Source organism: Lactuca virosa, chromosome 4 (genome assembly GCF_052849685.1).
Source record: "Lactuca virosa cultivar CGN04683 chromosome 4, Lactuca_virosa_CGN04683_v6, whole genome shotgun sequence".
NCBI lineage: Eukaryota > Viridiplantae > Streptophyta > Magnoliopsida > Asterales > Asteraceae > Lactuca > Lactuca virosa.
In genome coordinates, this window is record NC_136429.1 from 531,440,706 (window position 1) to 531,453,993 (window position 13,288).

A 13,288-nucleotide genomic window follows, 5' to 3' on the forward strand; every position below is an offset into this window, starting at 1 on the left:
TTGTTCTCACTTTACCACTTTACCAGGTACATATATTTGTTTCTTTCTTTTACTTTATATACCTGTTTATCGATTATATGATTTATAGACTCATAGTCTAGTCACTAAATAGTAGAAATTAATAAAGTAAAAATTGTGCTTTTGAATTGATTATGACTGCACGTCTGCACACTTTTCTACTCCTCTCACATACTGACATACACATATTGAATTACATATTGAATTACACATATTGAATTAAGATATTAGATATACATATTGAATTAATATATACGTAAAAGTATGTATACATTATTTTATATTTATTAATTTATTAGTCATGTTGATTTATTATATTTATTAGTTTATTATTCATTATTCTAAAGTAAATGTTGATTTATTTGCATATAAATTCATAAGAATTGTACATCGGTGCATGTTGGACTAAGATATATATTTGTTGTTTTGATATGAAACTAACTTATATCATAAGTATTATATATTATCTTTTTAAAATAAAAAAAATCATTTGTTTATTGTAGTGGATATCAACATGAAGAAACAATCAACTATTGATGAGTTTTTTCAAAGAAAACACCCAAGTTCTATTCAAGATTCCGAAAAGCCATCGGAGCTTATTTTGGATGAAGATGCCCTCACGCCCAATGTTCCTAATACTAATAACCGTTTCAAAAAACCTCATCTTGAAATTAATGAAATAGATATTAATACACTAGAACGAGATCCTGGTTTGCGTAAGCAAATTTATGATTATCCGGTTAATCAACGAGATACTATTAGGCGAGCATATATTAATCTTGGTCCCTTTCAACAAACACTTTCTGTATATCCAAAATCAGGACCGGAAACCCATAAACGTAGTTTTCAAGATTATTGGTTTAAATTATATCATTGGCTTGAATATTCAGATAGCTTAGATGTTGCGTTTTGTTTTCCGTGTTTTCTATTTAACAAGCCTTCTGGAATGGGATACTACGGCCAACAAGCATTTACTATAGATGGATTTCAAAATTGGAAGAAAGTTGGTGGAAAAATTTGTGCTTTGTTACATCACATAGGGACTGAGTGTACATCTTTTCACAACGTTGCACAAAAATCATGTGATGATTTGTTAAACCAGGCGCAAGACATACGAAATGTGTTTGAGACATTTACAGAAGAAGAGCGTAAAAATAATAGATTAAGACTGAAAGCTACTATTTATGCAGTACGTTGGTGTGCCTTTCAAGGAGTTGCATATAGAGGCCACGATGAAGGATTAGATTCCATAAACAAAGGAAATTTTCGTCAAATGTTGAAGGCAAAGGCGATTTTAACACGGAGACGAAAGAATTGTTTCGTACTGGCTCCTAAATATGCATCATATATATCACCGACAATTCAAAAAGAGGTTCTAAACCTTATATCAACTAGGGTGAAGAGGATGATTTGTGCGGAGATTGATGGTGGAAAATTTTGTTTAGTTGTTGATGAAGCACGTGATCAGTCTAATAAAGAACAAATGTCAATTGTTTTGAGATTTTTAAATAAAGATGGGTTTGTTATGGAGCGTTTCTTTGGGCTTGTTCATGTACCTGACACTACAACACAAATGCTTAAGAATGCAATTTATTCTGTATTGTCACATAACAATCTTGATCTTAAGTCAATTCGTAGGCAAGGGTATGATGGTGCAAACAATATGCGAGGTAATTTCAAGGGTTTGCAAGCATTGATTTCAAATGATTGTCCATATGCATATTATGTTCATTGTTTTGCCCATCAATTGCAATTAGCATTAATGGCCGCTTCACGAGGAGTTGTTGCATTACAGAAGTTTTTTACTCGATTATCTTTTGTTATCAATGTTGTTAGTGCTTCCTCCAAGCGTGCCGACCAACTTAGAGATGCACAAGCCGAGGAAATTGCATATAAGATTTCTATTGATGAGTTAGAGACAGGTAGAGGTCTTAATCAAATTGGTACATTACAACGAGCTGGTGATACTAGATGGAGTTCTCACCTCAAATCAGTTTCGAGTTTAATCAAAATGTTTAGTCCAACTTGTGAGGTTTTAATTAAAATGATTGAAGATGGCACCGGATCAATCAAAGGCGATGTAGATTCAACATATGAGGCTATTACTACATTTGAGTTCATTTTTATTCTTCATCTCGAGAAAGAAATAATGGAGATCACTGATTTACTTTGTCAAGCTTTACAAAGACAATCTCAAGATATTTGTAACGCATTGAGGCTAGTTGCATCTACCAAATTGTTATTACAAAAAATGAAAGATGAAAGATTGGATGGTTTGCACTCTCTTGTTATGTTATTTTGTCAGGAACGCAACATTGATATCCCTGATATGTCTTCTCCATACTTTAGTAGAGGGGCTCGAGCTCGTAACAAGTGTAGTGATCATACACTTGAACATCATTACCGAGTGGATATATTTTATGAAGCAATTAATTGTCAAACAATGGAACTTAATCATCGATTAAACGATAGCTCAACGGAGTTGCTTCGACTTTCAGCAACTTTAGATCCTAAAAGTGTTGATGAGCCTTTTCGAAGTGGTGATATAATTAAGTTAGTAGAGAAATTTTATCCTGGAGATTTCAATGAACAAGAGAAAGTAGTTTTGAAGATACAACTTCAACATTATGAGATTGATGTCGTTCAACATGCAAATTATAAACTATTGACATCTATGTCAGAATTGTGTCAATGGTTGATAAAGACTAGAAGAGTAGCGAACTTTCATCTTATTTATCGAGTAGCTAGTCTCATACTTACTCTTCCAGTGTCTACTGCTACAACAGAGAGATCATTTTCAGCAATGAACCTCATTAAAACAAGGTTACTGAATAAAATGGAAGACGAGTTTTTAAATGACTCATTGGTTTTTCACTTCGAAGGGGAACTTGCTGAAAAGATTAGTTTAGAGACAATTGTAGAAGACGTTAAAAATGCAAAAGATCGTCGCGTTCTACTTTGATAAACAATGTCACAATCTTTATATTAGTTTTCTTTTTTACACTTTTGATATGTCATTATTTTGAACCAAATAAAACTTGTTAATATAATTTAGTTATGAAGTTTTGATTTCGGCCCCCCCTAGCTGTAGTGCTTGTGTTCCGCCCCTGCACAACATACCTCTGAGGAACGCCCAGCGTACCTCCACAACCCCTCCTATAAATTGCATGCGAGGTTCACTCATTTTCCTCACACCTTAACCCCCCCCCCCCCTCGCTCTCTCTCTAACTTCTTTCTAAACCCCTCCCAAGTCTTAGTACTTCCCAAGTGTTAAGAGGCGAGTCCCGGAGCGCCAGAAGGCTCCGAGAAGAAGAGCTTTTCGGCTCGAAGGTTTTGCCCCCGTAGAGCCCGGTTCCTAGCCAAACCCCTCTGTAAGTGAGTTATGCTTACCCTACTCTAAGTATAACTTATGTTTAAATTTATTATCGTTACTAGGAACCTATAAACAATATATGAGCTAAATAACATGAATTATAGTGTTATTATAATATCTTTTAACTACTCGCGGTACGGAGAATCCGGTTTGAAGGGCCGCTTGGGTTGTTGGATTTCAGAAGCACTATAATGCCAAAATGGTCCAACCCTCCGGTGTTTCATGTCTGGCCCTTGTCTGTACATAGTAGTTGAAAAGTATTGTTTAACACTTATATAACAATATCGCTCGTAAATTGTCACAACAAATATTAGACTAAAATCTAGTGGTAATAATACTAGGTTTCGTCGAAGGAAAATACGATTGTTAGAAGCGAAACGTTGTCCGAGTTTCGAGTCATCACTTTAACAAGTGAGTGCATAGTTACTTTCATCTTACACATAGATATGAAGTATTTAATATAAATTACGTGCTATGTGTTCATATTATCTGCGTTCCTGATATCTTTGCTAGATGAACGATTTATACATATTTATGTGATTTAAACTGTATATGTACTTTTATAATTATAAATATATATTGGGCAGCGACGGGTGATGAGGGAAAGGTGATGATAACTAGGTGATGATAAATAAGTGACGTGAGATGTGAGGATATGCCATAACCTTGACCTGTGATGTTGCGATATGGCGATGTAGTCATCTACCAGAGTATAGATGGGGACCACAAACTATTCTAGACATTCATGTGGAAACACCAGCATGCTTATAACCTGTAGGTGATGAATTACGAGTTCAGACGATGTTGTAACTACGTAATCATGCGATGATACCCTAACCCTTACTAGACACGTATTGGTGGAGTAATCCCCGAATCAGTATTGTCTATAAAAAAACACCACATTTCTTGTATCGCGCTTTAAGTGGACCGCTCGATGGCTCGAAATTATACACAAGTCTTAATCGACAAAAATCTCCAGATTTCTATTAGTTTCTTTGATGCCAACAATGGTAATATTACTTGATGAATTTCCAACAGCAACGAAAGTCAAATCTATTGATTGACTTGAGAGCCTTTTTTTTTAAGAGAGTTTTTTTAGTGGTTTGGTTTAGCCTCAACATCTAGTACTTATATATATACTATCAAGGAATGGTAAATATGGATAAATTGGACCAAGAATCAAACATGCAACATCAATGGCTTTAAAGCCATTAGAATAAGACAAAAAAATTAGCCATATTATTTCCCACGTAAACCGGTTTGCTACACCGGTTCAGCGTAAACATGTTCTAAACCGGTCCCATAGGCTAGAAATATGAATAGATACAAATCGACGATTTAGTTCGAGTTAAGTTCGCTTCACCAATGGACCGGTTCAGGGTGAACCGGTTTTTCATTGATCGGTTCGATACGTGAACCGGTTTTTTGGTGCAAGTCTACCATGAGGTGGAGCACAAAGTCTATTCACTAGTTCTCTTATAGCATTCGAACTTGATTTTCATTTCATTAGAAATTTATTTTGTAAAAAGGTTGTCATGTGTTTATGCGAATTGACTTGAATTTTAGAATACTCTTGATCATTTCATATGTTTATTTGAATTCTCTCCTTATTTCTACACAATCTTACCAAATTTCTCGAGAATGTTTGTTTAAGGGTGCTAACGAAACTTACAAAATACAAAAATTAAAACCTACAAAAAAACCCACGACTAATACAAACAGCAAAACATATATCAATGTTTATGATTTCCAATTTTTGAGTTCCCCATATGAACAATAATCGAACAATAAAATATTAGACATTGATGATAATTATGAAAAAAACAGAAATATTTTCAAAACATCGACATTAATCGTAATCATAAAAAACAGGAATAACCGAACAATAACAAGAACATACGAATAAGGACAATACTTTTAAAGGGCACTATAATAAATTAATATATAAATTAATTAATTATATTTTAATTGTATCCCATATTTAGGGTAACTTGATCAAATATATCCCAAATAATAGATCCGAATAGCCCATTTCAAATAAGATCGGAATAACTCAATTTAAATAAGATCTGAATAGCCCAATAATGAAGCCCGACAATGAAGTCCAATTATGCGATTTTAACTTTTGAACAATAAAGACTAAACTGTACAAATGGTTCATGTGGTTAGTTGAAAATTGTCATTTTGGTCAAAAAAAAAAGGTTTGGACTAGCACTAGAGGTCCAAACTTTTCATTTTGTTGCGAGTTTGGTCCAATGTGCTTTGAAGTTTTTTATAATGACTATTTTGCCCTTACCTTTTGCTTTTTCAGTTATTTTATTTATTTAAACACTTTTATAATTAAAAGAAAAATAAAAAATCTCTCTCTCTCTCTCTCTCTCTCTCAATAATGAAGCCCGACAATGAAGTCCAATTATACGATTTTAACTTTTGAACAATAAAGACTAAACTGCACAAATGGTCCCTGTGGTTAGTTGAAAGTTGTCACTTTGGTCCAAAAAGGTTTGTACTAGCACCAGAGGTCCACACTTTTCATTTTGTTGCGAGTTTGGTCCAATGTGCTTTGAAGTTTTTTATAATGACTATTTTGCCCTTATATTTTGCTTTTTTAGTTATTTTATTTATTTAAACACTTTTATAATTAAAAGAAAAATAAAAAAAATCTCTCCCTCCCTTTCTCTCTCTCTCTCTCTCTCTCTCTCTCTCTCTCTCTCTCTCTCTCTCTCGCTCTCTCTTACAGGCCAAAATATCTCCACCACCCTTATCTTCTTCCCCAAACACACACCCATCATCTTCCTAAAAAACACACACATACACACTGTAAAAAAAGGTAGCCCCTCCCTTTTGCTACCCTTCCATTCTCATACCGCAAAACAAAGATCAAAATTGATTTGTGTTCTCTGATCGAAAACAAAATCATAGGATTTAGGAAGGAAGATCTTGGCTCTCGGATGAACTAACCCTAAACCCATAAACAAATTCCTTTTGTGTGTTCTCCAAGATTCTCGTCAATGGAAAATTAACGAATCAAACCTTAGATGTTGTAAAAACGAGAGGGAGAATCTGACATTGAAGATTTTAGGTGGGTTGTAGTTGACTTTCAAGTGGGTGTTTTGGTTCCTTCGTCTTCTCGTCTTGACCACCCTTTTCTCCTCTTTCCTTGGATCTAGCTGTAGTTCGTTTTCATGGAGGGTATCCTCCATATTGAATCACGATGTTTTTACGTCGGAAGGGGAAATAAGTGCAAAAATCGATTGTTGGCTCAAAATTGGTTCATGTTGACGCCTCTAATCATCATTTTGATCCTTTGCAACCTAAATCGGTTTCATTACTTGTCAAAAAGTTTGATACAAAAGTGAAATTCCCAAAAAAATCGATTTTTGAGTTTGAAGGGTAGTGCGAATTCGATAAATCTAGTTCTAGTTCGTCGATTCATATCCTTTTAGTTGTTGATGTTGTTATAGCTGAGCTTCCTGACCCTTCTCATAACATTAGTAAGCTGGAGGATTGTTCTAATGTGGAATAAGGTACCCCTATGCTCGAATTTGAGAAGGATATTGCCCTAATTTGCAATCCTAGTGAGTAGGAAGCTATGATGATATTCTGGAACAATCTCACTGTGAAGGATCGGTAGTACCGTTCGGTGGTGTTAGTGGCGTTTATATCTCCAACTGATGGTCATGGTGATAGTATATTTTCTCGATGTGAAAAACTAGGTAGAAGATATGAACTGTACAGAAGAGAGAGAGAGAGAGAGAGAGAGAGAGAGAGAGAGAGAGAGAGAGAGATTTTCATTTTTATTTTTCTTTTAATTATAAAAGTAATTAAATAAATAAATAAACTGAAAAAACAAAAGCGAAGGGCAAAATCGTCATTATAAAAAAGTTCAAAGCAAACTGGACTAAACTCGCAACAAAATGAAAAGTTTAGACCTCTAGTGCTAGTCCAAACCTTTTTGGACCAAAGTGACAATTTTCAGCTAACCATAAGGACTATTTGTGCAGTTTAGTCAACAATAAAATACACGTCTCAGGGGTGTTTGGGGATCTTTTTTAGCCTTAAATTTCTTTTTATAAAAGAACTTTTTGTAAAAGTTCTTTTTCCAAAAATGGATGTTTAAAATGTGTTTGGATAGAAAAAAATAAAAATTGCTTTTCAAAAGACACAAAAATCACAAAAGTCATGATTTTGTTACTTTTAGAATCAACCTTTTTCCTTTAACCAAAAATTGGATTTTTTTAACTTTCCAAACATCTTTTTTCGAAAAGTGAAAAGTCAAAGTTGTTACCCTCTCATTCAGTCAAAGATCATGATCTTTATAGTATCAGAAATCGAAAGGAACTGTAAGTTTTTGTCAGCTTAATCGCCATTTTCCATTTCGTTTCACTTGTTTTTCGACAGTAAATGTGATTTATGTGTGTGTTGTGACTTGTTAGCTACCATCGAAATGATTTCGTGTTAGTTGCAAATGTGATTTCAATTATGTGTCCTGTTGTTTCGCCCCTAAACGACAGTCTATTTAAGGTTGCCGTTTATGTATTTCTAATTTTCTTTCAACATGCAACAAATAATCTGCCTTCTCTAATTTAGGGTTTCATTTTTATGTATTTCTAAATTTCTTTCAACATGCAACGACTAATCTGCTAAATTTATTTTTTTTAATGTTCATTGAGATTAAATCTACTAGCATCTAAAGGGAGATGAGCTCGTATAATTACATTGTGACAGCTCAAAACCCTACGGTTGTCGGTCATTCCTGCATTGGCACCACAATCTTATAGTAGCGTAAGTTTTCGAATGTTGTTACAAATTTATCAAGGTTTATATATGGATTAGCTGCAATTACTTGTTAGATGTGGTCATTATCTATTCATCATTCATGTAAAAAAATGTCTACAGGAAATTTACACGCATTGAAATTTATTACCGAAGAACGACCTTAGGTTGGATTTTTTAAATTATTTAACACTACTAATCTATTGGATAATTGACACAACAATTATTTTATGAAATACCCAAACACCCTAAAAACATGGCACTTGATGATGACTACAATCTTATGAAAAAAATGTGTAATCTCATCATTGCTTGTTTATTCCAATATAGAGACTTGATGTTTGTTTTTGTGTTAACTTGAATCTTTAGTGTACAAAAAATCAAGATTTCACCTATATGATGAACAATTTAGAACAACATTAATCGTCATACACTAGATTAAAGTAAAAGGCACAAAAGAAATCTGTTTGATAAATAGGAAAACTGAACCTGCTACTACCATACTCTAGTGTGTTAAAGTTTGCAACATTATCACATGCCTTTTTTGTTTATTTTACTGCACTAAATAAATGCTCTCAATTAGCATAGTCATTGTAGTCAAAGGTTGTCCTAGTTTTTAGTTTTATGGAGTCATGGTAGGTAGTTGACTAAATCATGGAGTCTATTTCCCATTTGTTCTCATTTGTAAGCCTATTAAAGGGTAGGCTTGCTTTTTGAATATGTAGCACCAATAAAACATTCTTCTGAGCATATTACTCCCTTCTTTTGTTACATTGCCTAATTATTATCCCTGTGCAGCTTTGTCTATAGTTGAGTTGTACAAGTGGATTTCATGAAGGGTACTAAGTCACACTGTATGCAATCACAAAGTTAACATAGTGTACCTTTGAGAACCATGCATGGCCATGCCACACAATATTTATAGGATCCATGTTACTTTGATTTAAACCCTCATCATTTGACAATCTGAAAATATATTAAACTGTTGAGTAACCAAATATGACATGTTTGGAATTAATAAGTACCAAGTACAAAACAATACATCAAAGTACCAAGCAGGGAGAAGTTAAGTTGGCTTTTTCACTTATTACTTTTTTTTTTAATCTCCGGTCCTTGTGCATTAATTACTTTATGTTTACTTAACTTCTTTTTATGCAGATCTTGTCCAAGATACCAATATACCGAAATATTTCAACATTAGAACTTTTCCGCCAGTGAGTGAGTTGATTAATTGCTAGTTTACAAATTAAGATTCATTTGTTGCTTTATTTATGTTGTGTTGGTGAATATTCTTTTTTTTGAAGGGTGAAACACAAGATCTACTGTTGATTGCAATAGAAAGATATAAGTTTTCTATTCTTCAGTGGGATCTAATTGCAAAAAAAAATTGTTACAAGGTTTGGTCTTATTGGACAAAGTATTCATGTTTCCTTTTCTTAAGACTGCATAAATTGAAATAAAGAAAGGTTAGTTGTTGAATATTCTATTGCTTTTGTAGAGCAATTTGTGATACATCAACCTCAAGCCCCTTAGAAGGATCAAGCTCAAGCTCATACACCTCTGATGGAACAAGCTAAGACACAGTAGATGATGCAATTCCATACACCTCAGCTGGTCAGGTGCATATCCGGTTTTTTGAATGTGTTATGGGCACCAATATTGCTAAAATGAGACATATTCTGATATTTTCACTCTTTTATAGCATTTTATGTTACTTACCACCCTTTTGATCTTTTTAGGCGGTCATAGGCGACCTTGATTGCAGAGCCATTGTACGCCATATGTATTTGGAACGGATTAAGGTAGTAGTCCTTACTCACAACTGTTATTCTCTCGAAAAGGTTCAAATTAATATTTTATCCAAAACTTATGGTTTTTATCAGAAAATAAATTATAAAAATTAGGTCTTTTCCGGATATAAATGTAATGGGACACAATGTATGTTGGGTACCTGATGCATGATGAGGTCACTCATTTTGCTATAAGCCATAATGATATCCCCATGGATTTGCAAGGATGGATCAGGTTGCAAGGCTGGATAATGATCTGCACAGATTGAATACTTAAATTGTGCGTGCCATCAGCACTAATATTCCAATGCATCAACAAAAGTTTGTCAGTAGTGGTCGCAAATAACCCATCTTTGTAAGCATTTAAGTTGTGGATTCCATGAGAGAAATGGCGTTTCCTATCTGCTGGCTCGAGCCTCCCGCTATTTTTGTTAAACCGCATTATGCGGTGCGGTTTGCGGTTTACGATTACAAAATTGCGGTTTAAACCGCACCGCATTGATAAAATTAATTAATGATTATATATATATTCTAAAATAATTTGATAGGTCCTAAATTAATGACATTATCTTAAGTTTTTGAAATGTAATCTTAATTAATCCAAAATTTAATGCAAAATTTAATGGAGTGACCATATTTTTTATCTCAATGTCATTTTCAACTAACATTCAGTGACCATTATTTTATGGTCACTATGTTTTCTTAACTTATGTATATTCATAAGTAGTTAATGACCACAATTCTATAACCCTTACTAGACACGTATTGGTGGAGTAATCCCCGAATCAGTATTGTCTATAAAAAAACACCACATTTCTTGTATCGCGCTTTAAGTGGACCGCTCGATGGCTCGAAATTATACACAAGTCTTAATCGACAAAAATCTCCAGATTTCTATTAGTTTCTTTGATGCCAACAATGGTAATATTACTTGATGAATTTCCAACAGCAACGAAAGTCAAATCTATTGATTGACTTGAGAGCGTTTTTTTTTAAGAGAGTTTTTTTAGTGGTTTGGTTTAGCCTCAACATCTAGTACTTATATATACTATCAAGGAATGGTAAATATGGATAAATTGGACCAAGAATCAAACATGCAACATCCTCAAACGGCTTTAAAGCCATTAGAATAAGACAAAAAAATTGGCCATATTATTTCCCACGTAAACCGGTTTGCTACACCGGTTCAGCGTAAACATGTTCTAAACCGGTCCCATAGGCTAGAAATATGAATAGATACAAATCGACGATTTAGTTCGAGTTAAGTTCGCTTCACCAATGGACCGGTTCAGGGTGAACCGGTTTTTCATTGATCGGTTCGATACGTGAACCGGTTTTTTGGTGCAAGTCTACCATGAGGTGGAGCACAAAGTCTATTCACTAGTACTCTTATAGCATTCGAACTTGATTTTCATTTCATTAGAAATTTATTTTGTAAAAAGGTTGTCATGTGTTTATGCGAATTGACTTGAATTTTAGAATACTCTTGATCATTTCATATGTTTATTTGAATTCTCTCCTTATTTCTACACAATCTTACCAAATTTCTCGAGAATGTTTGTTTAAGGGTGCTAACGAAACTTACAAAATACAAAAATTAAAACCTACAAAAAAACCCACGACTAATACAAACAGCAAAACATATATCAATGTTTATGATTTCCAATTTTTGAGTTCCCCATATGAACAATAATCGAACAATAAAATATTAGACATTGATGATAATTATGAAAAAAACAGAAATATTTTCAAAACATCGACATTAATTGTAATCATAAAAAACAGGAATAACCGAACAATAACAAGAACATACGAATAAGGACAATACTTTTAAAGGGCACTATAATAAATTAATATATAAATTAATTAATTATATTTTAATTGTATCCCATATTTAGGGTAACTTGATCAAATATATCCCAAATAATAGATCCGAATAGCCCATTTCAAATAAGATCGGAATAACTCAATTCAAATAAGATCTGAATAGCCCAATAATGAAGCCCGACAATGAAGTCCAATTATGCGATTTTAACTTTTGAACAATAAAGACTAAACTGTACAAATGGTTCATGTGGTTAGTTGAAAATTGTCATTTTGGTCAAAAAAAAAAAAGGTTTGGACTAGCACTAGAGGTCCAAACTTTTCATTTTGTTGCGAGTTTGGTCCAATGTGCTTTGAAGTTTTTTATAATGACTATTTTGCCCTTACCTTTTGCTTTTTCAGTTATTTTATTTATTTAAACACTTTTATAATTAAAAGAAAAATAAAAAATCTCTCTCTCTCTCTCTCTCTCTCTCAATAATGAAGCCCGACAATGAAGTCCAATTATACGATTTTAACTTTTGAACAATAAAGACTAAACTGCACAAATGGTCCCTGTGGTTAGTTGAAAGTTGTCACTTTGGTCCAAAAAGGTTTGTACTAGCACCAGAGGTCCACACTTTTCATTTTGTTGCGAGTTTGGTCCAATGTGCTTTGAAGTTTTTTATAATGACTATTTTGCCCTTATATTTTGCTTTTTTAGTTATTTTATTTATTTAAACACTTTTATAATTAAAAGAAAAATAAAAAAAATCTCTCCCTCCCTTTCTCTCTCTCTCTCTCTCTCTCTCTCTCTCTCTCTCTTACAGGCCAAAATATCTCCACCACCCTTATCTTCTTCCCCAAACACACACCCATCATCTTCCTAAAAAACACACACATACACACTGTAAAAAAAGGTAGCCCCTCCCTTTTGCTACCCTTCCATTCTCATACCGCAAAACAAAGATCAAAATTGATTTGTGTTCTCTGATCGAAAACAAAATCATAGGATTTAGGAAGGAAGATCTTGGCTCTCGGATGAACTAACCCTAAACCCATAAACAAATTCCTTTTGTGTGTTCTCCAAGATTCTCGTCAATGGAAAATTAACGAATCAAACCTTAGATGTTGTAAAAACGAGAGGGAGAATCTGACATTGAAGATTTTAGGTGGGTTGTAGTTGACTTTCAAGTGGGTGTTTTGGTTCCTTCGTCTTCTCGTCTTGACCACCCTTTTCTCCTCTTTCCTTGGATCTAGCTGTAGTTCGTTTTCATGGAGGGTATCCTCCATATTGAATCACGATGTTTTTACGTCGGAAGGGGAAATAAGTGCAAAAATCGATTGTTGGCTCAAAATTGGTTCATGTTGACGCCTCTAATCATCATTTTGATCCTTTGCAACCTAAATCGGTTTCATTACTTGTCAAAAAGTTTGATACAAAAGTGAAATTCCCAAAAAAATCGATTTTTGAGTTTGAAGGGTAGTGCGAATTCGATAAATCTAGTTCTAGTTCGTCGATTCATAT

At 33.8% G+C, this 13,288-nt stretch overlaps 1 protein-coding gene and 1 long non-coding RNA gene across 2 annotated transcripts; both read left to right on the top strand.

Moving 5' to 3' along the window:
- The first annotated feature begins 532 nt into the window (after positions 1–532).
- On the top strand, positions 533–2,980 carry LOC145107183 (uncharacterized). Its single transcript, XM_079044033.1, has one exon. It carries the CDS (start codon positions 533–535, stop codon positions 2,978–2,980), a length of 2,448 nt encoding a protein of 815 aa, XP_078900159.1.
- Positions 2,981–8,091: 5,111 nt separating this feature from the next.
- On the top strand, positions 8,092–10,503 carry LOC145103771 (uncharacterized). Its single transcript, XR_013706855.1, has 6 exons — positions 8,092–8,176; positions 9,326–9,385; positions 9,472–9,564; positions 9,666–9,786; positions 9,907–9,969; positions 10,183–10,503. It is a non-coding gene; the product is annotated as an uncharacterized LOC145103771 (long non-coding RNA).
- Positions 10,504–13,288: the final 2,785 nt, after the last annotated feature.